Raw genomic sequence first — 27,007 nt, forward strand, 5'->3', positions numbered from 1 at the left:
ATGACATGAATACTTCATAAATTATAAATACGTCGAAGACGTATCAGTTAGCTAGTGTGTGCGTTGCCTCACAGCATGCCCTTGCAAAAAGTATTTTTCTAGTAGAGTAAAAAAACTGCAGCTTGATATGCAAGGGAAGGTGTTGCATGCATTGGAGAGAGGAGGCTCATGTGCAGGATGCTATAGTATATTCTACTGTGAGACTCTACAGTGAAAAATGCAGAAGGCATGGCAGGGCGCACTGTAGCACTCGTACTGTGCCCAAGCCATCTGATGATTGATACGTAGCCTAAAGGTAGGTACTGTAGCACCCGCTTGCGCCTTAATCATGGCAGAGAAAGCCGGTTGCATGTGTGCACTGCATGTGGGAAGGACCACGGGTGTGCAGCCTTAATCATGGCCACTGTTTAAGAATTCATGTGATTAATCAGTTAATTGGTCAATTAATCACTACTCGTAAGGTGATCGGATCGAATAACACGTATTCATCATGTTAACTTGTCAGGCCGATTAATTGACCAGTTAGACCAATTAATTGGTTGTTAGGCCGAATAATCGTTGCTGACCCATTAACTTGTGGACAAACAAAGCCCAAAAATTTCCCCTGTAACCCCTCCCGTCCCCCTATCGCTCCTCAATAGTTAGGGTTCGACCAAACAGTAGCATATTTTGGTATATTACATATTTGAGAGAATGAGAGCATGGTATATTACATAAAATAACTAGATATTTGTTGGCAATTCCTGCTTAATTTATCGATTAATGGTCAATCGATTAATCCAGTTAATAGGCCGATTCATCGATTAACCACTACTACCAGGCCAACCGAGCAGCTACCAGTTACCATTTCCTGAACAATGATCATGGCAGAGAAGTTGGTTGCATGTGTGCACTGCATGTGGGAAGGACCACGGGGTTTGCAGCCTTAATCATAGCAGAGAAGCCGGTTGCATGTGTGCACTGCATGGGGTGTGCAGGAGGGCGCTTAGAGGACCACAACTTTTCTTTTTCGAGATTAAAATAAGGCAGCCCGAAGACAGTCTTCGAGCGTCTGGATGAATTGGACGAGGCGCGAGTTGTTCGTGCTTGTCGCTAAATTCCTGCCGGTAGGAAATTAGTTTTCCCCTTTAAAAAATGGTAATCAAGCATTTGAATAATGTTAAATGTATTTTAAAAAATGTTGACCATGTGTTACATTGTATTTAAAAATTATTTTGTTAAGAAATTGAAAATGTTACGTGTGCATTGATAAAATGTTGTTCATGTATCAGAAAAATTATTCTTGTATTTGAAAAATGTTAATAAAGAATTCGAAAAAAGTTTAAGAGTGTGTATCGGAAAATTGCTGACCATGTATTCAAAAAATGTTAATAGAAATATGATTGAGAGTGTATTTTCAATGTCTTTTTGGTAATTTTTTTACAAATAGAAAGAATTAAAAAAAGTTTAAGAGTGTGTATCAGAAAATTTTCATCAAGCATTTTAAAAAGTTAAAAAAAATTAGAAAAAATATTGGCCATTTATTAAAAATGTATATTAAATTTGTATTGGAAAAATATAGACATGTATTAGAAAAATGTTGTATAAAAATATAATGAAAACCGAAAAACAGAAAACAAAAAATGAAAACCGAAAAATAATGAAATAAAAATTAAGTTAATATAAACGAAAAAAAGTTTATAATAAAACCAAACAAATAAATTGAAAAAAATGGAGGATAAAAAATAGAAGAAAGAAAAAACGAAAAAGTAAAATAAAAAGTAAACCCGAGCAAACAAATGAAAAAATTAATAAAACAGAGAAGAAACAAAAAAAACGCATAAGGCCCTGCAAATGGGCCGTGCCAAATGTTTTTTTTGCGTAGTAATACATGTCTCATTAATAACATAAAAATTCAGTTACAAGCCACGTAAACATCGATATTACAGGACTGAAAAGATAGAATAATCCTATGCAAAAAACCAGCGCCTGGCCCTCTCCACTAAGGGAAAGGAGACAGATCACCTCTTCACCCGAGCTCGACGCGGCTCCATCGCTGATCAGCAGCTTTACGGACCTCCAAAATAGTTTGCCTGAAGCAAAACCATTGCCAAATGTTGACCATGTATTAAAAATATATAGACATGTATAATCCTCAATATATATATATAATTTGTATTGTAACTATATAGACATGTATTAGAAAAATGTTTTATGCAAAAAATATATAATGAAAACCCCAAAACAGAATACCAAAAAAGGAATAAAATAAACGAAAAAAGTAAGTTAATAATAAAATCGAACAAACAAATTTAAAAAATAGGGAAGAAAAAATAGAAGAAAGAAAAAACGAAAAATGAAAATAAAAAAGAAACCTGAACAAACAAATGCAAAAAAAAAATAAAAACCAAGAAGAAACAAAAACCAAAAAAGAAAATAAAACCAGAGAAAACCGGCTCGAATGGCCTGAAGTAGGATGCGCCCCTTCTACTAACCACGAATGCGACGCGGGCTAAGTAAGTGGCTATCAATCGGCAATGTCCCTGGTCCCAATTTCTGTAGAACCTTCAGCGAGACTTCCTACCATCTCGCGTAAGCCACGTAGGATTCAGTAGTCCGTCCGAGGGCCGTTATACTCTCCTGCTGGGTCACGCGTGGCCGCCAAGTGGGCCGAATCCTCATCGCACGGCAACGGCGCATTTCTTCTTCTTGGGCCAATATGGTGAGCAGGGTGGCCGGGTATCCAAAAGCCCGGCCCTCGGATCGCCAAACCGCAGCACGTGGCACGTGTGCACGAGTACATTGCGTTAACCGTATGTACCCCACGGCGTGTGCCTGACACGTAGGGCCGAGCGCGGAAACCCTAGATCCAGAGCCGCGGACAAGACACACACCGCCTCATCTCTCGAGTCTCGGGGAGTTGTGCCCGTGGCCACCGCCGGCCACCCACCTCGCAAGTCGGCCCTCGCCGGGACTCCGCCGTACTCTCCTGAGGTTGGGGCCCGCCGGCGCGGCCTCCGCTACCGGGAACCCGCCGGACCGCCGCCCTCGCCCACGCCCTCGCTCCCACACCTGCCGGAGACCCACCACCGCAAGCCGTTTCCTGGTAATTATGCCTGGATTGGTTGCCAGTTTTTTTTATTGGTACTGTCTATGCTTGCAATTGCCACGACTAATGCGAAAATCAGGTGAAATCAAGCGAGCACTGAAAGCAAAACGCATGGAACACTGTCGTTTTTACAATTTGTTAGCATCCCTGGTTCAGCCCTGACTTGGTGATCTGCCGTGACCTCTGTGATTTGCTCTGCCCTCAATTCAAATATATCATGCCCTGTACTTGCACATGTTCATGCTTTATGGAGCCAGGAGTGAAAAACTGAACTAGTGTGCTTAAACCTTATGTGTACAGCCCTTGCTCCCAGACCACCCACCAATTTGGTCATACTTTAACATGTCAGATCAGTTAAGTCGCCTTTTCTGTCCTTCGTAAAAGGGAAAGAACAGAGAATCACCCTTACCTAATTCTAGTTGATTGAGTTACCATGTACACCCTCGTAATATTCCTTGCATGAAATTTCATGTAGAAAATGCAATGGCCTAATTTTTGAAAGCTTTGCGGTAAGTTGTTTTTTTTGGAAAATTTCCTTATTGTAGAAAATGCTCAAACAACCAAACTGAGCAACTACTACTCAAAGTTGCCTTGCTGGCTAAAGCTCTGTTCTACTTCTTATACAGTTGCCTAATTTTTGTATTCATCTCATCTTCTTAGGAGACAGCCGCTCATGGGGACGGGACAAATTGTGGCTGTCCTTCAGATAGGTGGCGAATTCACCACAGATGCTGATGGGCTTATGTCCTATTCTGGTGGAGAGGCACATGCAATGCTTGTCAAAAGTGACTGGACTTTCAGTGCATTTAAGCATGAGATATCTTCAACGCTTAATAATCTCAAAGTCGACCAGTTCTTGTTCAAGTATTTCCTCCCCAAGAATAACAGAACCTTGATTTCTATTTCCAATGACAAGGACCTACATCGCATGGTTGAATTCCATGCAGAGTCGGAGACGACATACATTTATGTCATAAAGAAGGTCGACAACAGGTACCTTTCTGAACATCAATTGTTTTTTCACTTGCATTGCCAAAATGACAAATTAAATATTTACAGTGCAAAGAGCGTTGTTGCTGACTCCGCCACTCCTACAAATGCAATTGCCGTTGTCCCAACAACTCCGGATGGGTCTAAGAGACAAAAGGTGTGCACAGAGTGGAAGGATGTGATCACTGGAGTCGGCCAAGTATTTGAAAGTCCTAAGGACTTCCGGGATGCCTTGCATAAGTATGCCATTGCACATAAGTTCCATTACAGATTTATCAAGAATGACTCAACTCGTGTTACTGCGGAATGTACTGGTGAAGATTGCCCATGGCGGATACATGCTTCCAAGTCTCCTGCCAACATAGATTTCATGATCAAGAAAATGTCTGAAACACACACCTGTGAATCTGAAACTGTGAAAAGTCATCGTTTGGCGTCACAGCGATGGGTTGCTAGTGTTATAAAGGAAAAGTTACGTGATAGCCCACACTACAGGCCAAGAGACATTGCAAATGATCTCCAACAGGAGTATGGACTGTGCCTAAATTACTCGCAGGCTTGGCGTGGAAGATCAATTGCTCAGAGAGAACTTTATAGCGCACATGATGAGGCATGCATCCAGCTACCATTGTTTTGTGAAAGGATTAAGGAAACAAACCCTGGAAGTGTGGCAACAGTAGTGACTATGGAAGATTCAAAATTCTGTTTCTTTGTTGCCTTCCATGCATCGCTTTATGGTTTTGAGCATGGGTGCAGACCACTCCTTTTCCTTGATGCAGTATCTGCAAAACCGAATAAGCAATGGAAGTTACTGACTGCTACTTCAGTTGATGGGGAAGGCGATGTGTTCCCAGTTGCATTCACTGTAGTGGACAAGGAGAGCCGTGAAAATTGGCATTGGTTTCTTGAGCAACTAAAATATTCACTGTCGGCATCTCATGACGTAACATTCATATCTAATGGAGAAAATGGATTATGGGATGAAGTACCATTGGTGTTCCCTGACAGTCATCATGGATATTGCATGGACTTTCTTATTGAAGCATTTAAGAAGCAATTGGATGATGCGTGGACTGAAGAAGTAAGAGATGCTATGGTTGAGCTTCTTAAGAGGGCCATATTTTCATGCACAGTTGACGAGTTCAATCAGTATATGGAGCAAATTAAAAGTGAATCTGATAAGCTTGCTGAATGGCTTTTGGAGATCAAACCTGAGCGGTGGTCAGATGCCCTTTTCATGGGGTCGCGGTATGGTCAGTATTCATGTAATATTTCCAACACTGTTGTTGACTGGATCCCCACAAGATATGAGCTTCCAGTTGTGCAGTTGGTTGACACAATAAGATGCAAGCTCATGGAGATGATGTACACACGCAGAGAGTCTTGTAATGAATGGCCTGACGGATTAACGCCTGTAGCTAACCAGAAATTGCAGGAAGAAGTTAGCAAAGCTCACTCACTCAATGTTATGCCCACAGAAAGTGATGGGGACGGTAATTTATTCAAGGTATGCGATGACTCAGTTAATGTTGTCAACATTGGGACGTGTGACTGCACCTGCCGAAAGTGGAATGTTTCTGGGTTGCCATGCATGCATGCAATTGCAGTATTTGAGTGCACTGGGAGGTATGCATATGACTTCTGTGTGGAGTATTTCACGACGAAAAGCTACCGCTCGACCTATTCAATGTCCATTAATCCGATACCTGATGTTACCTTAACGGACAATTCTCCGAGTCCAGCGACATTACCATTCCCCATTCAAACTCGTCGACGGGTTGGCAGGCCGAAAGAGAAACCAGCTGATCCGCGCATCACAATTAAAAGGGCAGTGCGCTGCAGCAGATGTAAAGGCTATGGTCACAACAAAGCAACTTGCAAAATTCCTATCAGCGGCGAAGCCTTGCCCGCCTTGCCACCAGCTGAGCTCTCCGATGTACACAATAAGGTGGAGAGTTGCTCTTGATGTTCCCTGTAAGCAAACGCTGCTATTTTTCTTTGGGAACCTGCGGCATAGTAGTTGATTCTAGCTCCAAGTTGCTCTGTATTATTCACTGTTTTGCTTAGGCTAGCGACGTTTGTTTAGTAAATTAAACATTGTGATGTGCACCATTAGAGAAACAGGGGAAATTCTGCCATGTTCCGATGCCCAGTCTATTGCTGTTGTATTTACCTTCCTCCTGCCGTGCGTCTGTCTTAAAGGTTGTGTTTTCAGAGCATTTGAATTGCAGTTCATAATGCTCGCGCATTTTACCTGTCATTATGCCTGAAGCATATTTCTTGTTTCTTGTGCACATGGGCCATATTTACCACGAGATATGGTAGTCTATTTGCTATCTTTATGTATTTTAGCTGCTACTGTAGATGAGATGTACTTGGACTGTAAACTCTGGGGATAATACTTTGCTGCTTGTAAGCAGAAGAGCCTTCATTGCAGCCTCTGAACTGACGGTGATCCTTCTGTCAGAGATTTTGGTCGTCGTTTGGCATGATGTTGCTGCAATGATGTTGGCCCTTTTGATAATTCTGTAGACTTTAAGTAACTCATCTCATGCTGCATGGGTTTTCGCAAAACACCTCACCATAAGTTTGCCTGTTAGGTTTCTTTGTGCACAAAAAGCGCTATAACCTGGATTCCGGGCATCACAGCCAAAGGGGAGCAGTACTTCTTGTCTAGTTGTCTAGTGTGATGTATTGAATCCGCTCTACTTGTAACTTTGTATGCAATAAAATTGTCAAGAAAACATCACCTGTTGGCATCATAGAGGCCAATTCTTGCGGGCATTACGAAAAATACCCGCAACATGAATGTAACTTCTTTGGTAGACACCAAGAGCTGCTCCAGCGCGTTATCCATGAGTTTGCAGTAAAAACCAACGAGTTGAAATAACAATAGTATGTACTAACATCAGAATCTGCAAATGTAGGTGAACCCTTGTTTGATTTTTTTAATAAAAAAACCCTTGTGTGATTGAACATGAGCAAAAAATTGCTTGCACACACTATTTACTTTTATTCCCGCGTTCTTCTATTTTACAAAAATCAACCGTGCATGTAATTTTCTTAGTTTTTTTTCTTCCAAAATTCGTTTCTATAAATTTTTTTTTAATTATAAAGAGGCAATAGACCCAGAGATGGCTAACATGGACTCGTACGCACTACTCGGGTAACCGGAGAGACAAGGCCGGCAACCGGAGAGCCTGGCGTGGCGGCCCACCGTTCCCTTTCCTCGGGAACTCCAACGGGCAACCGTCACACACCCAACTCCGCCCGTCTCCTGCCTCCTCTTCCTACCGCCACGTGACTATCTGCAGTCTCTGTCTGCACAAGCACTGAACTGAACCGCAGCGACCAGCCAAGCAGCGCATTCATTGCGATATCACCGTCAGCACGTCACCGCCAGAGCATGGCGCTCTCCGTCCGCCGCCAACCACGGTACAAGTTCGCCGCGCCGGTGCTGTCGCCGAGCTGCCTCCAGAAGCTGGTCAGTGACTGACGCCAAACTCCGCCGCACCGCCATTATTTTCCCCTCCGCTCTGTCACATCAATCAATTCCTGACCGGCTCCCTCTGCCGCTTTCCTGTGTTTTTCCTGTGACTGCAGTGCGTTCCCTGGGAGTTCGCGGCGCGGCTCGCGGCCGGCGCCGGGGACGTGCACGTGGTGGACCTGCTCGGCAAGCCCCGGCGCGTGGAGCTGTGCGTGCGGCCGCGACCGGACGGCGGGGTGGCGTGCTGGCTGGGCGCCGGCTGGCCGGAGATCGTCAGGAAGAACGGCATCGGCGAAGGGTGGTCCGTGGTGCTGCGGCGCGAGCGCCGCGGGATGGCCACCCTGACCGCCTTCGACCCGGCCTGCTGCCTCGTGCGCCTCTGCGCTCCTCCCGCAGGCAGGTTCATTCATCGCATAATGCGTTACAAACCCTGCAATTTCATTTGTTTGTTTTTTTGAAAAGGAGGATAAAGCAATTTCATGTGTACTCATTTTCAAGTGTTTTTTTTTTCGAATCGAGGAGCTTGGGCTCCAAATTACTGTCGCAACACCCACAAAAACACCCCTGGCTCTACTAGGAAGCTCATAATTCTTGAACTCCACTACAAATCTGGCGTCAGTTTTTGACCGTGGCAAATCAAACTTTTTCATGGCAAATTATGTTCTCCACAAGTTTAGTTGGCGAGCACGGCAAATCTGCCTCAGTTTATTTTTTGTCAGTAAATTGCCGTGCTTGAAAATTAATTTGCCATCATCGTGCCAACATAAATTGCCATGAAATGAAAAACGTCAGATTTGCCATGTCCGAAAATTGGCGTCAGATTTTTAGTGTTCCCGAATTCTTTTTACTTCCATTAACTCCTGCCAAAAAAGAGATTGTCGGCATGAACTTTGTTTTTTTATTTTCGCTCCACTTGCGAGCTGTAATACTTTGACGATTTTGTGCTATCTTGCGAACTTTTAATAAGATGGCTGCATGCATCATTATGATGCAGAGGCCGGGGTACGCCTCCATTTCCAAAAAAAAAGAGATTGCCCATGATTCTTCTTGCAACATTGAGATAAAATACCCTTTTCAATATATTTGTTCATAATCAGTTCTTGGAAAATGCCTTGTTCATTCTCAAGCTTCCATAACCATTTACTTAGCAAGCAAACATTCGTCACATCTCACATGCAAGCAGCCCCCCCCCGCCCCCCGCCATCTTTTGGCTAGCAAACTTTTTTTGGAAAAAAAAAACTTGTATCTCCTTGTAACAATCTGTGATTGGTACGTAGGTGTGACGTCCAAGACCAGGCCTCGGTTCATCAAGTTGCTTCGACCGGATGATTGGGAGAAGATGGTGAGCAAGATAGCTAGCTGGCTAGTTTTATCTCTTTTTTTATTCAGGGAATATATTAATCTGCTTCTCTCATCAGAAATGGATAGCTATAAACCTAGGCTAGTAGTACTATATATTATCAACTTGACAAGCTCTGAACTTAAAACTAATGTGCTTCATTTTTTGCTCCCAATGTTCTTCCAGACAATCCCTGATGAGTTTGTGCAGCAGCACTTGATTGGGCTTGAGAGTTGCCCAAGCAGCCAAAAAGCCTTGATCATTGGCCCTACCGGGAAGTTATGGCCAGTCGAGCTAGATCAACGTCAATCGGACGTGCTGTATGGTGAAGTTTGGGCAGAGTTTCTGACGGCGCATGATCTCTCTCAAGGGAACATCCTGCTGTTCCGGTATGAAGTTAACATGTCGTTTTCGGTTCAGGTCTTCCTGCCGAATGGGTGTATGAAGGAGTACCCTTACCTAGCTGATGAGGCAGATGGGCCAAGCACTGCACTCCCACAAAGTAAGGCGAAATACATACATTCTTGCCTGAATTGAGCTGTTTTTTTTTACAGCAGGGGGTTCCTGCAATTTCCATAAGAAGAATCGAGATGATCCAGTTATAAGGAAACCTGGACCCAAAAACCCAATGTCCGGTTAATTGGGAAAAATCGAGTAAAAACCAAAGAACAAACACCAAAAAACAGAAAAATACACTAGAGCTTGGGGAGACGCAAAACTGTTTTTTCACATAAAAAAAAAAATTGAACTGTTTTTCATGTGAAACTCCTGCACACTTCTGTATGAATTTTCCTTTTGTTCCAGACGCATGACTTTGTATGAATCTTCTCTCATGTGAAATATAATTGTGCAGGTGCCAAGCAGCTTGTAGCTGCAACTGTCAGCAAGAAAAGGAAGTACAACAGACAAGTGGTTTCCGCAATTCCTGCACCGGTTCCTGCAATTAAAGCTAAGAAGGTCGAGTCGCAGAGCAAACCTGCCGGCGTTCTGCGAGGGCACTCATTTACGAAGCAGATCACCAGCTCTTCACTTACCAAATTATTTGTGAGCACTACCTTTATTCTCTATATTTCCTTTTATTGGGTATGTACATAACTGTCGAAGAATAAGAAACTTTTCATACAGATGTTTGTACTAGGTATTTCATCACGTTAAACTTTTGAACCTGCAATTTGTGACCTACTCCCTTCGTTCGGAATTACTTGTCGCAGAAATGGATGTATCTAGACGTATTTTAGTTCTAGATACATCCCTTTTCGAGACAAGTAATTCCGAACGGAGGGAGTATTTTATTACAAACAACGAACTGTGATACTATCAACATCAATTAGTCTGTCCTGTATGAAATACCTGTATTATGTCTTCCACCAAATGGTGACAATGACCTGGCGTGTAGTCTTAAATTAATGATTTGGACCACTGCAAGGCAGGTCCTTCTATGCTCTGAAAATCAGAATTATGTGTGTTTTTCTACCTAATTACTGTTGTTTTGCAGTTGTGTATATACTTGAGTCCGTCTACAATTTCTTCTTCTAATCCAAAATGCAACTCTTTTGGGATATGACAGTCTTCAACATGGCACTTTGACCATTAATTTCTGTGCCAGCATGTTGCCTTACATAAAAATAATTAAATGTTATAAAAGTATAATTCATCATAAATCTACTAATTTTAATTTGATATTTAGATGCTAGTAGTTCTTTCTTTATAGATTGTCAAACTTAGAAAGGTTTATAATGCTAAAATGACTTACACTTTAGGTCCGAGGTAGTATGCGTGGAGCCGTGGACGCAAAATATCTACTGCCACTTTGCACTTGTTTGAAAAATCTGAGCTTGGTTTAAAGTGCACAACAGAAACTTCACAGAAATGCTATGTCCTATATAGAAACCTCATTTACTACTCTCTCCGTCCCAAAATCAACGACACTTATTTTGGGACGGAGGGAGTATATAGTATATACTACTACCTCCGTCTCGGTGAATAAGTCATTCGCGTAGTTCTAGGTCGACGATTTAACTATCTAAATATGTATTATATGTGACAAAAAATATATAGTAGTTGACTAGTTCTGGACGTCTAGTTTTCGGGAAAAAAATTATACATATATCTCATAAGAGCTTCAAATTCTGGCATCAATGCAGGCTGTGAAACGGACCTTTTGCTCATCAATTGGTCTCGTAGGAGCATGTACAATCGAGCTTAAAACATCCATGGAGAGCACAAGATCTTGGCCAGTAGCTTTCAACATCGCCAACACCTACGGCTACCTAACTGGGAAAGGCTGGAAAAGGTTTTGCCGAGACAACGAGGTAGAAGAAGGCGATCGCTGCACCTTCAAGGTCGTCGAGAAAATGGTCTGGCATGTTGTTATCAACTGATCGTCTGATCATGCCCAACTAGTGCGAGCAAAACATCGTGCCAGTATTTTGCCTACCAATGCCAATGTCACTTGCCAATGACAGTTCTTGGTTAGTGATTTGCCATGTGAAAGCTTGGTATTTGGGTAGTACTAGTTCAGTAGACAAGTTAGTCTATGTTTAGGTCACTGTGACATCTGTGTTTGTTGAACGCTAGTAGATTAGTGTATGTATTTAGCTTATTACGTGCTCCAGTGGATAAGTTAGCCTATGTTTTGGTCACTGAAACATCACTGCTTGTTGAATGCTGGTAGATTATGGACCGCATTGTCAGTACATGTATATCCAACATAACTATTTCCTGTGCAGCACTAACCGTCTGTCTATGCAAATATTAGACTGCGAAATGTATCAGCGTGTGTGGATGATAAAAAAAAAATGTCCATAAGTTCTAGAAAAACACCAATGGATAATGAGAACCGTAGGTTTAAGGCTTCAGAAGAGATAAGAGAGCTAAGCACATGCTACACGAGCTTGTTGGGTAGGCACAGAACCGATTCCCAGGGCAGCTTTTTCAGCTGGTTAAAAGCAAAAGCTCAGGTGTGACTTCAGAGTGGCACCCTGCCCTCTAAATTTGCCATTAGGGAGTGGAATCATAGGCTTTTTCTGGTTAGCATGATCACACACAACTCTGAGTCTCTGACATACTTACCAATCTTACTTACCTTCTTTAGTTCCGCGGGTTACAGCTTGGGCAAAGAGATCAATGCAAATCTTGCCTGTAGACAAGCACCTGTCAATTTGCTGGTAAGACTATTTACGCGACTGTTTCAGTAAAGATTGTGCCAGTTAGGAGCTATCCAAATTAGAAGAGAATTAGGTTCTCATGTCTGGTGCACTGAACTCTCCTTAATGCCTACGCTGACAAAAATCAAGAAACATAATTTATTAGCTTCCAGGTGGTGCCTATGGTGACAGAAATCAACAAACATAATTTATTAGCTTCATTGTGCTAGCAGAATCATTCCATAACAGAAAAATGGAAAACCTTTATTAGGTGAAAAGTCCATTCCATCGTACCTGTACTATCAGAACAACCAGGTAACTAACTAATAAAAAACTGGCTTTCTTTTAGTCCTAATAACAAGGATAACATTTACAATGGTTAATTTTTTCCAGGAACCTGGTGTGCTTTCCCTGGAGGAAGGAGCTGGTACTTGCAAGGTACAGAGTGGCCTTCCCAGATGGCTCCTTCACGCACCACAGCTGTGCAGCACAGTGCAAAGATTGCTCTCCTCCGTCCAATGCTTGCCCAAAGTCATGACAATAATTCTCCACTCTTTTTGTTCCTCCAACAAAAGAAAGCAGAAAGAACGTCGCAGAGGCTATTTGAAGGAAGCTGGACAACGGAAAAAAGAAGTGTCCCTTGCCACCTTCTTGTGATCATCTATCTTTTCAGAATTCTATAAGCAGGGTGCCACCAAATGATGATTTTTTTTTTAGCACAAAGTTCTGTCTGATGATCTGATCATGACCACCAAATCATGCCAATAGTTGCAGGCACATACACAGGTTATTATTTTGCGGACAAGCAGCATACATGCACAGGAAAAATCTTGCAGATGTCTCATACTATGGCAGAGTTGAAGAAACTTCTAGTTTCTAGGTATATGCCCATGGAATTTCTCGCTTTTTCGGAGCGATCTCTCCACCATTTCTTGAGAATATTCAGATTCACCGGTCACGTAGAATTGTAGATTGACAGTCAAAGTCACAGGTGAACTGTTAATTGCGTCTCACTGGGGAATGTAGGCGGTACAAAGGGATCCAGCCCGGGGCAGGTGATTTGGCACCACTAGTTTAAAGCAACAACCTTTTTTTGATTGTTTTGCAACACAGGGTCCAATGAATTGTCACAAATCATTGGCTCGTTCTTATCTAGGGAAAGGTACATCTGCCATAGCAGGATTTGATACCCCTCAAGTTGACGACGGCTAGAGGGGGAATTTTGGGCGTTTAATGGAAAGAAAGGATGAGAGCTCAGAGACAATTCCTTGTGATCCCTCTAAGTAGGATCGATCATTTTGCCGGGATAATTTTCATCACAGGATCTTGGGAGCCTAAATTGCAGATGATCCTTGTCTAATATGTCTCTCACCACAAAGAAGAACCGATGCGAAAAATGGCGGGCTGAAAGAAGAAGGCAAACGAATCTTAAGTAAAACGTTTGATGGGCAAACATCGTACAGTGGGTGGTCACAACTTGGAATCAGGTTTGCCAATTTGCGCCGGCATGTAGGAGATATCATGAGCGAAAACATTGAAGTGACTATTGGCAACTTGGTTAATGATGTAATGTGGCACATTGCTAGGCGGAACATGATTACACGAATAGGGTGGAACATGGTTCTGCCCTATGAGATAGTGAGATACCACTATACATGAAATGGGGACAAGCTAACACGATAGATATGTTTATGATGGAGCTTTTGTCGGAGAAGATCGCCGTACCTCTCATATTTTCCTTTTTTAATGCTTCATTTTGTGGTTTGGACCTAAAATGATGACTGGTATATAGCTGTAGAATATGTTCATTGCACTGAAAATACCATATACACGAGGAAACAAAATGACACAGCATTGTGAAGGGCCAATTTCGTGATATTAATAAAAATAGAACCAAGGGTAATACATCTAATAAATGTTTTTTCACATATGAATCGAGTGGATTAGCCAGCCACCTGGTGGCTAGGTGGACACCGCCCACAAGCCACTCCACCAATGGTTGGTTCTCAAAATGCATCTTAATTTTCCCAAGCAATGTTTTGAACTTTTGGTCTGTTATTTCTCTTCGTCTAAATTGTTATTTCTAATTCACCATGTTACGCATGATCAAGTATAAAGTTATTAAAAAGTTGTGTCCAACTTTAGATAGAGAAGTATATAACTCGGCTGCTACACATCCAAAACCTACCTAGCTAGTTGCACATTTCTAAACCAACATTGACACACAATTTATATAGTTTCTAGAGCTTTGCCACTATATGGCAGACATAGTTCTATTTTGACAAGGTTTACATTTTGGTTTTATGTCATTTCTACCTTTTTTTTTGCGAAAAGTTTGATCAGGAATCTACATATGGTGTTGCAGAGATTGTGCTAAAAAATCTTGGACAATATAGTAATAGAGGGTTCGTTTAAATTTTAGATGCATTATTTAAAATTTGAGTAAATTGCAGTACCATAACAACACAAACAAATAAAGTTGAAATCAGGAAGTTGTTACTCTCAGTTTCGGAGCTTATTCACATGATTTGTATCCAAATATCTGAGTGCAGTTTGTAAAATTTTCACTAGGCTTGTGGCTTGCTCCTGCTCAAGTATCTTCATGGCTTCGCCACTAACCCTATTGGCTCTATCATATGATCACTGCAACTGTATACATTTAGAATTACTCCTGGAAGTACATAGCAACATATGAGTGTATGTTTTTACTTGAATGAGAAATAGTTATTTTATCAATGATCCTGGAAGTTCGTTTTTATTTATCTAACGTTCAATTAAGTGGTTGCACATCTTATGTATTATGAGCAACTTTAAGCTTAGAGACGCGCAACCTGGGAGTTGTTCATCAAACTCTTATGTGCAACTGTAGGCATATGCATGCTTCCACGACTCTGAAATAACTATTTTCTAGATGACTTGAAATATCAGAAAATTAAGTATATGCACCTGAAAGACCAACTTCTTTTTTCAAACAACAAAGACTACATAAGCTCATGCCTCCACCATTGCTCTTATTTATGGAATACATACATATTTAAATTACACACCCTTAATCACAAAGATTAATGTAGATAATAACCAAGACTAATCAATGGCCGATTAACCAAGCGGACTGGCCAGCCACCTCGGGGCGCCTGAGGTACGTAGCCGGACCCGGAGATCACCGGCGGAAGCAGCAGAAGATCAAGCGAGCCTAGGTAGCCTCGACGTAGCTGGCGGAGGCGTGGAACCTGGCGATGAACTCCGTGGCCTTCCTGTCGACGTCCCGCTCCCCGACGTACCACAGCCCGTCCTCGTCGCTCGGCCGCACCTTCCTCGACGACCGCCGCGGCTGCTCGTACGCCTCGTCGTAGTCCCGGCCGCTGCCGCCGAAGCACGACATGCTCCCTCCCATTCTTGCAGCTGGCTTCCTCCTAAACTAAGCTACCTAACCTAGGCTGCTTCTTGGAAGTTGGAAGACACCGGCAAGCTCGTGGACCGACCTGCTGCTGCTGCTGCTGCTGGTGTCTTGCTTAAGTTGAGAGGGCTGCCAGTCCAGCCCTTCCCGATTTATAGGGGAGGGAGAGTCCCGCTGGACGGACAGGATTCTTCCGAACCGCACCGCGCCGCGATCCGACGGACGGTGGAGAGCGACGCCCGCGCAACGTGCCTGCTACCTGAAGGATTCTTGAGACTGACGGTGCAGGGTGAAACTACACACTGAGAAGGATCGATTCTCTCGTCAGGCGCGGCTCGTCCAGATTGCTATCCAGCCAGCTTTGTTGTTTTCCGAAACCTGAAGGCCTGACGTCTGAACAGAGCAGGTGATGGAGCAACGAACAATCAGCAAATGCATGCATGGATTGGGTCGCTGGATTTGAAGTGTCGTGAATATATTATGGTGATAATTGTGGCGAAATGCCGTTTTGGGTTTCTAGCCCGTCGTTTTAAGGTAGAAAAATAGCTTTTAGAAAATACTAAAATATGTTTTTTCTGGGATAATGATGTAATTCAGATAAGGAAGGAGACTGTTCGGATAAGGGAAACTTTTGAAGTTTATGGCGATAAGCCGGCATCTTAGGGTCACTAATACGTTTGGTCATTTCAGGGCCAGTTTTATATTGTTGTTAATTAGAGTTCTTCAGGATTTGGCCTAGCTCCATATATGCGGTGCTTGATCGATCACTACACTGCGTCAGACGTAACCAATCGCGCGCGCGCGCGCGCAACTTGCAGGACAGCTAGCCGCTGCTTGATTTCCAAGCAGTGCCGCATGCGCTCGCGGCCGGTCACTTGCTGCCCAAAGTAGAAATTATGCCAGTAATAAGATGCATTGGAGCTCCGTGACCTTTTTTTGCGGGTCTTGTGCGGTTCTACCACTTGGTTGTTGCATTGTTATTGTCTTATTCTGTTGACTTCAGTGACTTGGTTGCTTTTTACTCTATGTGTCAGTGACATGTGTATGCGTTCTGCCGTGTAAATTAGGAGCCCATAAATTCTGTTTGGAGTCATGGAATCAAGTGAAATAACAGTGGTATAAGTTGAGGAAGCTCCAATCACACTGTTTACTCTCCAAAAAATTAAGCATGGATGCCGACGGTGGATGCCAACCTAGTGCAATGGTGGACAGCACTGAACCCGCAGAAGCAACTTAGGAAGGAGACGTGGACGGTAATTACACTAGTGGCCTGGATGTTGTGGAAGCATAGAAACAATATCGTCTTCAACGGAGCTTCACCATCGGCGGAAGTCGTGCTTAGGAGGATCGAGTTAGACGGACAAGATTGGAGGGCGGCTCAATTGCTTTGAGAGCAAGGATTGTTACCATGTGGGGTAGATAGGTTGGACAGTGGCAAGTAATCCACATGTGAATCAATGGCTTTGAGAGCCGTGGCTAAGTTGTAACAAACACTAGGCCTTTCTTGGCTTCTTCTATCTATGATCTCGATACGTCAATCTTGACGTATCCTTGAAAAAAAAATATTAAGCAATATTTAGGGTGAGTAAAAGAGGATAACTTATCCGGTGCACCAGACATCGGCTCACGTATTTAGAAACTTCAGAACTTCTACAAAATAGAGTGCATAGACACAACAAGTATGCAACTAATAACAAAGTCAGATCCAAATTCAAAACATATAACTTGAAAAAACCCGACAAAAGTGCAATGAGCTGAATTCATAGCCCAGTTAAATTTAGCTATTAAATATTAACCAAGAAAATTGACTTTTTTGTTTCTCAAGTTGTATTCACAGTCGATGTTAGTTATATACTCCTCCGATCACAAATATATGATGTTCTAACTTTTATCCGAATATACGTTTTGTGTTTGTTCACTCATTTCAGCCAGTATGTAGTCCATATTAAAATATTCGAAACATCTTATATTTGTGAATGGAGGGAGTAGTATATTGTATCTACATGCCAATTTCCCCTCCTAATTTTGACAACTTCTAGAAAGGACAACGAGGTTGGGTCACCAGATACACCACAAGCTGATCTAGTGCAGGATATGTTCTCGCCAAAAGAGACTCTCATTGTTATTGAGTTTTCTATCATGTCAAGTGTACATATCATAGAACTACCTAGTTGTGTTCCTGGCAAAAAAAAGAAGAAAAAAAGAAAGAAGAACTAGCTAGTTGTGTCCAGAAGTAAAGTGGTGAGTACAGAACAGTCTTTCCTTCGCGACTTAATTAAACCAACTGAACAAACTGTTCAAAGAGGAAAAACATAAACTAGACTCATTCCCGTATTCATCGGTGTCTAACAAGTACTATCCCATTTTTTTCTTGCATTCCGGCACATGTATCCATAGGGAACTATCTAAGTCAATGAAAGTAAACATAAAAATAGAAGATTACTAACTAGCAATGGAGGACCGGTCAAAAAGGAGGGTTAAATTTTGCACTTTAGGACCCCCAAAAGCACCCACTAATGTAATCGCAAAGTGCAAGTAGCATGCATGCATGCCTACAACTTTCACTGCCTTTCCAGAAAGAATTGCACCGTTTGGCCCGTTCTAGAGGTGCAAAAACGGACGAAGCATGCAATGCCCTCTCTTTCTCTCTACTAGTTTAGTGGCATCACATCCGTGCATGTAATTTGCTTGCAGGCTGTAACCACAAAGCTTATAATAAGAAGCTTTGAAGCTTTTAGGAAGAATCCTATGATTGACGATCACTTGATCAGAGGTCTATGCTTGTTCGGCGAGCGCTACACCCGATATAGTTGATATATATTTATGTCTAGCTCGATTGCTTTTAGATATCTTTGAGCTAGTAGCAAAGTTGAACCAATTGTGTCTTTGTGTTGATCTCTCCAGCTGTCGCTAGGAAAAGAGATTGCTCGCAGAGAAGAACATCTCACGCATGCTGCATGCATACATGGCCTTTCCAATAATGAGATATACATAAAGGAGATGAGATATTTCCCCTCCGAGTAAGCGTTTTTGCGTGTGGGCATGCAAGTCTTCATCTCTTTGTTGGCTGTTTTCAGATATTGCCTCCTACGTATAGAACTTAATCACTTTGACCAACTTTAGCGTTCTCCTTTCCTTCTACGTACCTCTGTCGTGGTGGAATTAGTTACGTATATGTATTGGTGTGACCAATTATGGAGCAAACGTGAGGGGATTAACATGTTCCTAAAGCTAACTAGTTAGCTTCTCACGTAAGCTGGTTAGGACATGGGAGGACAAGGTGCCTAAAAGAAGACAGGAGAGCAAGTTCAAACTTTCACGAACAAAGCTTTTAGGCCAGCTCCACTATACGTACTTTGTTTGGGAGGATATGAAAATATAACATTTTCCCTTTGCAAAGGCAGGGTATGGCCAGGATCTTGGTCCAAAATTCTAATCAAATCCTCATGGTACAGGCAAGCAACGACGCGGTTTTCATTTTGATGTTGGGCGACCAGCATCGTGTATTTATCAGGTAAGTCAAGCCCGATGATTCTGTGGGAAGGGAGGGATTTCGAATTCCTATTTCCTTCCTTTTTTACGCACAATTGGTAATTGAATAGAAATGGGATCGTAAGAAAATTGGGTCACACAGAGATCAGATTGTACATGGTAGAGAAAAGTTATAGGATACATTGTGTTTTATAACATTATATAGCATCCTGCAAAATATATACATGCGCCTGCTATATTCATTTCGAAAAAGTCGCATGTCTGTTGTGAATGCTAATACTGTGTGTTGTAGGAAAAGGTAAGTTGTGTAGCTTTTATGCAGAGTTTTTTCCACAGGCGTTTATGCATAATTTCAGAGACCCCACCTGGCATCTCCCGCTCTTATTTTTTTCTGTACAACAACAAATGTTTTTTTAGTACTATGTACTTAATCATGTTATGTGTACGGACACTTTATGTCAGCAAAATTTAAGCAAGCAACATAACTAGCCAAACAACGCTCGTGTTGCTTGATTTGTACCTAATCGTTTCCTTTTGATAAAAGGGTTCCTTTGGATTTCTATCAACATTCAATAGTAACCAGGAAAGCAAGTGAATTTTGTGACAGTGAAACACTCTAGGACACTGATTTATTAATTCTTCCTTATCAAATCAGGAAAAAAATGGAGAGAGTATGAACATTGCAAAATCAGTTTTATATTACAAATAAAGCAACACCTACATTTTGTAGTTTCTTAGAATATAATAAAGACATACCTGGGACGAAAAGGGTTTAGGTTGTGAGAATTTTGCAGGCTCCATTGAGCTACCCTCTACTTGCATGGCACAAAAGATACTCTGATTGCCCTCTTAGAGCATAAAATACGCTTCCATTTGGCTCTCTTTATCCCCTTTGTTTATTGATATTTATCTCAAGCACATTGGTCCATGCATATAATTAGTTCTTAAGCCACAAGGAGATATACATGGCCTAAGATATTTCTGACGAGGCTAATTTTAGCTTTGGGCAATTTTTCGTGTCTCACCACGTGCATTCTGGAGGAGTCCTCCTATATGACGCCATTAGCGTCGTATAGTTGGAGGCTACACAAAGGAAAGATATGGGCCCAACGGCCCAGTTGGTTACGCAGTTTCCTGAGCGAGCGAAACGCGCTGTATCCCCAGTTAGCGGGAGGCTTGTTTCTCAAAAAAAAAAAAAAAAAAAACCGTTAGCGGGAGGCTTCGGTTTTACTGATTTATTTCTCAGTTTGCTTGACTTTCCTTGCTGGTTTTTAGGAAAAAGTTCATCGTGTATTTTAAAATGTTTGACGTGTACTTAAATATGCTCATCTTATATTTTAAAAAAGTTCAGTTTGTGTTTAAAAATGTTCATTGTGTATTTAAAAAATGGTTATAGTAAATAAAAGTTTTTAAGTGTATATTAAAAAAATCAGTGTGTGTTTGAAAAATGTTGACCATATACAAAACAATGTTCATTGTACATTTAAAAAAATCACCATATATAACAAAATGTTTAGCATATATTGAAAAAAGTTCACCATGTTGTTAAAAATCACGATATATTCAAAAAGTGTATTAAAAATTAAATTGAAATGATAAAAGGGAGAGAGAAATAAAAAAAGGTAAAAAAAGAAACCGGAAATAAGAAAAAGAACCAAAACAAAAACTGGAAGAAAATCAGAACAAAAGAACTAAAAGCAAAAAACTAGAAAAAGGCAAAAGAAAAAAGAAAAGAAAAGACAAAAACCCATAAATAAAACCAAACAATAAACCTCAACATAAAATCCCAGAAAGTGAAACAACCTTTTTTTAGCACAATCCACTAGGTTTATTCCTTAATAATCATCGGAATACAAAGAGTGTCATGCAGCAGACCATGTGTTTCTCCACTTATCTAAAGTAGATGGAAAACTAGCTAGATTGTCGGCTTCATAATTTGAGCCTCTTTTTTCATGGACGAAATTACATAAGGTGAAAGAAGATCTAGAAGCATGAATATCCTTGATAAGCACCATACACTTACCACCTTATAAAGTGGCTATGTCATTGACCACCTTGTAAAGTGGCGTTGGCCATGGACTTGAATCTCCAGAGGGTGCATATTGCGACAGATTGTCTAAAGAGCAAAACAATAGAAGTAGCGCATCGAACGTCGAACTGGGATGGCCCAACTAGCATTGCCCGTTGTCGTCAAATAGGATTCACCATTCTGGAGGGGATCTTCTATTGCTCAACCTACGTGCGGAAAAGTGGGGAAACACGCTAGGCAAACGCGAACATCCCGTGCCTCATGGGCCTGCCCGCTGGCAGCTCCATCGTTGGTGGTTGAGCCGGTGCTTGCCTTGATTAGGAAAATGCTTCGTCAGTACACAAGTACGTGTTAAATAGAATCAAAATTAATATTGTGCATAGGTATTAATAAATTAATTAAGAAACTGATGCATATACGTCATATATTTGAAAAATGGTTGTGCAATTTAAAAAACTTTGTGGGTTAAAAGTTGCTTTGAATTTACAACGTGGTAATAGATTCAAATGTTTGCAAATTTAAATAAATAAATAAATTCAAAATACTTCAGGAATTTGAGAAACATTCCTTGAATTTGAAAATGCCTTGCGATTTGATAAATATTCATGAAATACAAAATGTTTCCAAATTCTGACAATGTTGGCAAATTCAAAAAAATGTTTGCGAAAATTGAAAAAAAATCATGAATTCAAAAAATGTTCACGAATTCAGTAAAATGCTCGCCAATTTAGAAAGTGTTAGTGATTTAAATAAATGCTCGAAAGTTTGAAATTTTGAAAAAATATTCCCAAATATTAAAAATATTTTTGAATTGGAAAGAACGTTCTTGAATTCAGGAAAAAAATCATGGATTAAAAAATGTTTGTAAATCCATAAAAATGTACATTGATTATAGGAAATGATTACTAATTTGAGAACATGTTGCTTGATTCAAAAAATATCTGCAAATTCTAAAAATGTTAATGAATTTGAAGAAATGTTTGCAGATTCATCGCTAACTTGAGAATTATTCAGGAATTCCCCAAATTTGATTTCTTCCCATAAATTTTTAATAATAATCACGAACTTAAAAATGGGAAAAGGAGTAGAGAAAAAGAAAGAAGGAAAAGGAAAAAACATAAAAGTGTTTTTTTAAATAAAACCACCAAAAAGGTATAAAATAGAGGGGGAAATCAGCCCAGGGATGGTTTGAAAATATGAACCTTCCCAAAACCAGTGGAAGAAAGACACGTGAAAAACCTGAATTTGGGCGGGCCCATATCTGTGCAACCAGTTGTGGGGGGGGGGGGGGGGGGACGTCTGGTGTCTGTCCCCCAACCCCCGCTGTAAATAGGATCCGCCATTCTGGAGAGGTCAGTCGAGTTCAAAGACACGGTCTCGGGTGACCCAGTGAATTACCGAGCTTTCAAGCTTGATTATGATTGGCTTAATAGGAGGACGATCTGTACACATGTAATTAAATTTTGGGCTGTCAGTTGTGAAATGAAGCACATAATGTAAAGTTGTTGGGTTCTCAACAGTTAAAAAAAGTGTTCACATATTTTTTTAAGTGTTCATATAATTAATGAAATATTCATGAATTTTTGGAAATATATCATATAATTAACAAAATCTTCATATATTAAAAATTCTCCACATTTTAATATTCATATCTCTACTCCTAAAGGAGAAGTTGGTAGTCTCGTCTCACTCCCACAACTCCTAGGCAAAGACTATATATTACGCCCGCGAGCGTCTTATAGACTATCTTCCGCTCAAGTGCGTCCAATTTGGACCGGTCTATTTGACGCGTGCATTAATTCTATCAAATTTGCACTTTCCCAAAATAACATCATGCATTAACTTATTCAAATCAAATCTTTAGAAAATCTCAAGTAAATCTGTAATTTCCTTGCATTCCACTACTCATACCTAAATCAAACCAAATCTTACTAAAACATCAACTAATCAAAGTTGGCCAGCCCATTCGGCGTATGGGCGCATTTTTATTTTTATTTTTATTTTTCCCGTGTCTCATTTTTTGCTTTGCTTTCTGTTTTAATTTTTCTATGACCAACCTATTATTTTGTGCTCGGCATCTTCACTATTAGAAGGAGTCTGCGATAGTGATGGTATGTCACTATGTCGTTTGTTGGTTCTTTCGTCCATCCCCATCCGTTTGCTTGTAAGAAAATCATCATTCAATCTATCGTGTTCCCGTGAGGAAGTTTCTCCTAGAAAATAAAGACGTGATCTGATTTTGAATGCATGATGTGATGCATTGCTGATGTCTACTACACAATTTATTCTTGTAGACTCGTGTTGGACCTCCAGGCGCAGAGTTTTACATGACAGTAGTAATTTTCCCTCAAGTGGATGACCTACGATTTATCCATCTGTGGGAGGCATACGATGAAGATGGTCTCTCTCCAACAACACTGCAATCAAATACAAGAAATCTCTTGTGTCCCCAACACACCCAATAAAATGGCAAATTGTATAGGTGCACTAGTTTGGCGAAGAGATGGTGATACAAGTGTAGTATGGATAGTAGATATAGATTTTTGTAATTTGAAAATAAAAAAATCAGCAAGGTAGTAAGTGATAAAACGGAGCACAAACGGTATTGCAATGCTTAGAAACAAGGCCTAGGGTTCATACTTTCAACCAACTCTAATGTCACCTAGATACTCCAATGTCACCACAAGTATTCGTGAGTTGATTTATGCATCAAACAACTTCAGATTCATAATATTCAATCCAAGACAAAGAACTTCAAAGAGTGCCCCGAGATTTCTAATGGAGAAAGTAGGACGAAAACGTGCATCAACCCCTATGCATAGATTACCCCAATGTCACCTCGGGAATCGACGAGTTGAGTGCCAAAACATACATCAAGTGAATCAATATAATACCCAATTGTCACCACGGGTATTCATATGCAAGACATACATCAAGTGTTCTCAGTCCCATAAAAGTATTCAATCCGATTATAGTGAAACCTCCAAGGTAAAAACTCAATTCATCGCAACAAGATAGAGAGGGGAAAACACCATATGATCCAACTATATTAACAAAGTTCACGATACATCTAGATTGTGCCAAATCAAGAACACGAGAGAGAGAGAGAGAGATCAAACACATAGCTACTAGTACATACCCCTAGCCTCGAGGGTGAACTACTCCCTCCTCATCATGGTGGCTGCCGGGATGATGAAGATGGCCTCCAGTGATGATTTCCCCCTCTGGCAGGGTGCCAGAACAGGGCTCCAGATGGTATTTCAAAGGTACAGAGGCGTGCATCGGCAGATCCCAAGTTCTAGGGTTATTTTTGGTGGTTTCTCTATTTATATGATTTTTTGGTGTCGGTTTCACACGAAGATGGGCTACAGGGTGCCCACTACCCAGCAGCCCACGGCCAAGTGTTGGAAATATGCCCTAGAGGCAATAATAAAATGGTTATTATTATATTTCCTTGTTCAGATAATTGTCTATTGTTCATGCTATAATTGTATTAACCGGAAACTATAATACATGTGTGAATACATAGACCACAACATGTCCCTAGTGAGCCTCTAGTTGACTAGTTCGTTGATCAATAGATGGTTGTGGTTTCCTGACCATGGACATTGAATGTTGTTGATAACATGATCACATCATTAGGAGAATGATGTGATGGACAAGACCCAATCCTAAACACAGCACAAGATCGTGTAGTTCGTTTGCTAGAGCTTTTCTAATGTCAAGTATCATTTCCTTAGATCATGAGATTGTGCAACTCCCGGATACCGTAGGAGTGCTTTGGGTGTATCAAACGTCAGAACGTAACTGGGTGACTATAAAGGTGCACTACAGGTATCTCCGAAAGTGTCTGTTGGGTTGGCACGAATCGAGACTGGGATTTGTCACTCCGTATGACGGAGAGGTATCTCTGGGCCCACTCGGTAATGCATCATCATAATAAGCTCAATGTGACTAAAGAGTTATCCATGGGATCATGCGTTACGGAACGAGTAAAGAGACTTGCCGGTAACGAGATTGAACGGGATCTGTGCGCCTCCTCCAACTCGTCCTCCTCCTCCATAGTGCTTAGCGAAGCTCTGCCGGAGAACCACGAGCTCCATCGCCACCACGCTGTCGTGCTGCTGGAGTTCTCCCTCAACTTCTCCTCTCCCCTTGCTGGATCAAGAAGGAGGAGACGTCCCCGGGCTGTACGTGTGTTGAATGCGTAGGCGCCGTCCGTTCGGCGCTAGATCGGATCTCCCGCGATTTGAATCACCGCGAGTACGACTCCATCAACCGCGTTCTTGTAACGCTTTCGCTTAGCGATCTTCAAGGGTATGAAGATGCACTCCTCTCTCGTTGCTAGCATCTCCTAGATTGATCTTGGTGATATGTAGGAATTTTTTTGAATTATTACTACGTTCCCCAAAAGTGGCATCATGAGCTAGGTCTATGCGTAGATTCTATGCATGAGTAGTAGACAAAGTAGTTGTGGGCGATGATTTGGTCAATTTGCTTACCATTACTAGTCTTATCATGATTCGGCGGCATTGTGGGATGAAGCGGCCCGGACCGACCTTACATGTACTCTTACGTGAGACTGGTTCCACCGACCGACATGCACTTGATGCATAAGGTGGCTAGCGGGTGTCTGTCTCTCCCACTTTAGTCGGATCGGATTCGATGAAAAGGGTCCTTATGAAGGGTAAATAGCTATTGGCATATCACCGTTGTGGCTTTTGCGTAGGTAAGAAACGTTCTTGCTAGAAACCCATAGCAGCCACGTAAAACATGCAACAATAATTAGAGGACGTCTAATTTGTTTTTGCAGGGTATGCTATGTGATGTGATATGGCCAAAAGGATGTGATGAATTATATATATGTGATGTATGAGATTGATCATGTTCTTGTAATTGGAATCACGACTTGCATGTCGATGAGTATGACAACCGGCAGGAGCCATAGGAGTTGCCTTAATTTATTGTATGACCTATGAGTCAATGTAAACGCCATGTAATTACTTTACTTTATTGCTAACCGTTAGCCATAGTAGTAGAAGTAATAGTTGGCGAGACAACTTCATGAAGACACGATGATGGAGATCATGGTGTCATGCCGGTGACGAAGGTGATCATGCCGCGCCTCGAAGATGGAGATCAAAGGCGCAAGATGATATTGGCCATATCATGTCACTTTATGATTTGCATGTGATGTTTGTCATGTTTACATCTTATTTGCTTAGAACGACGGTAGCATAAATAAGACGATCCCTCACTAAAATTTCAAGAGATGTGTTCCCCCTAACTGTGCACCGTTGCGAAGGTTCGTTGTTTTGAAGCACCACGTGATGATCGGGTGTGATAGATCCTAACGTTCGCATACAACAGGTGTAAGCCAGATTTACACATGCGAAACACTTAGGTTGACTTGACGAGCCTAGCATGTACATACATGGCCTCGGAACATGAGAGACCGAAAGGTCAAACATGAGTCGTATAGTAGATACGATCAACATGGAGATGTTCACCGTTGATTACTAGTCCGTCTCACGTGATGACGGACACGGCCTAGTCGATTCGGATCATGTATCACTTAGATGACTAGAGGGATGCCTATCTGAGTGGGATTTCATTAAATAATTTGATTAGATGAACTTAATTATCATGAACATAGTCTAAATTGTCTTTGCAAATTATGTTGTGGATTAATAGCTCGCCCTTTAGCTCCTTGTTTTAATACGTTCCTAGAGAAAGACTAAGTTGAAAGATATTGTAAGCAATTATGCGGACTAGGGCCGTAGTCTGAGGATTGTCCTCACTGCTACACAGAAGGATTCTGTCCTTGATGCACCGCTCGGTGTGCCAACCCCTCTGGCGTCGTCTGTGGATGTTGTGAACATTTGGCAGACACGTCCTGATGACTACCTGATAGTTTAGTGCGCCATGCTTTACGGCTTAGAATCGGGGCTCCAAAAGCGTTTTGAATGCCATGGAACATATGAGATGTTCCAAGAGCTGAAATTGGTATTTCAGGCTCATGCCCATGTTGAGAGGTTT

The 27,007-nt window shown here is 41.4% G+C and overlaps 3 protein-coding genes across 3 annotated transcripts; 2 read left to right on the plus strand and 1 right to left on the minus strand.

Moving 5' to 3' along the window:
• Positions 1-2,810: 2,810 nt before the first annotated feature.
• Positions 2,811-6,351, plus strand: LOC109780378 (uncharacterized). The gene is made up of 3 exons (XM_020338966.4): positions 2,811-3,085; positions 3,749-4,081; positions 4,148-6,351. Exons 2-3 carry the CDS (start codon positions 3,762-3,764, stop codon positions 6,042-6,044), a joined length of 2,217 nt encoding a protein of 738 aa, XP_020194555.1. The 5' UTR covers positions 2,811-3,085; positions 3,749-3,761; the 3' UTR covers positions 6,045-6,351.
• An 856-nt stretch (positions 6,352-7,207) lies between these two features.
• LOC109780368 (putative B3 domain-containing protein Os06g0632500) lies at positions 7,208-11,639 on the plus strand. Its single transcript, XM_020338959.4, has 6 exons — positions 7,208-7,562; positions 7,682-7,961; positions 8,843-8,907; positions 9,091-9,406; positions 9,758-9,948; positions 11,049-11,639. The coding sequence occupies exons 1-6, from the start codon at positions 7,485-7,487 to the stop codon at positions 11,283-11,285; spliced, it is 1,167 nt and encodes a 388-aa protein (XP_020194548.1). The 5' UTR covers positions 7,208-7,484; the 3' UTR covers positions 11,286-11,639.
• Positions 11,640-15,009: 3,370 nt separating this feature from the next.
• On the minus strand, positions 15,010-15,557 carry LOC120969469 (uncharacterized). Its single transcript, XM_040396700.3, has one exon. The coding sequence runs from the start codon at positions 15,442-15,444 to the stop codon at positions 15,244-15,246; it is 201 nt and encodes a 66-aa protein (XP_040252634.1). The 5' UTR covers positions 15,445-15,557; the 3' UTR covers positions 15,010-15,243.
• Positions 15,558-27,007: the final 11,450 nt, after the last annotated feature.

The sequence above is a fragment of the Aegilops tauschii genome, chromosome 7 (genome assembly GCF_002575655.3).
Source record: "Aegilops tauschii subsp. strangulata cultivar AL8/78 chromosome 7, Aet v6.0, whole genome shotgun sequence".
Taxonomy (NCBI): domain Eukaryota; kingdom Viridiplantae; phylum Streptophyta; class Magnoliopsida; order Poales; family Poaceae; genus Aegilops; species Aegilops tauschii.

Bases quoted from the DNA above. Each gene is read 5' to 3' on its own strand.
- LOC109780368 (XM_020338959.4), top strand. From the start codon at position 7,485: ATGGCGCTCTCCGTCCGCCGCCAACCACGGTACAAGTTCGCCGCGCCG. The intron at 7,962-8,842 runs GCAGGTTCATTC...ATTGGTACGTAG, and splicing joins CCTCTGCGCTCCTCCCGCAG to GTGTGACGTCCAAGACCAGG. The intron at 8,908-9,090 runs GTGAGCAAGATA...ATGTTCTTCCAG, and splicing joins CGGATGATTGGGAGAAGATG to ACAATCCCTGATGAGTTTGT.
- LOC120969469 (XM_040396700.3), bottom strand. From the start codon at position 15,444: ATGGGAGGGAGCATGTCGTGCTTCGGCGGCAGCGGCCGGGACTACGAC.
- LOC109780378 (XM_020338966.4), top strand. From the start codon at position 3,762: ATGGGGACGGGACAAATTGTGGCTGTCCTTCAGATAGGTGGCGAATTC. The intron at 4,082-4,147 runs GTACCTTTCTGA...AAATATTTACAG, and splicing joins ATAAAGAAGGTCGACAACAG to TGCAAAGAGCGTTGTTGCTG.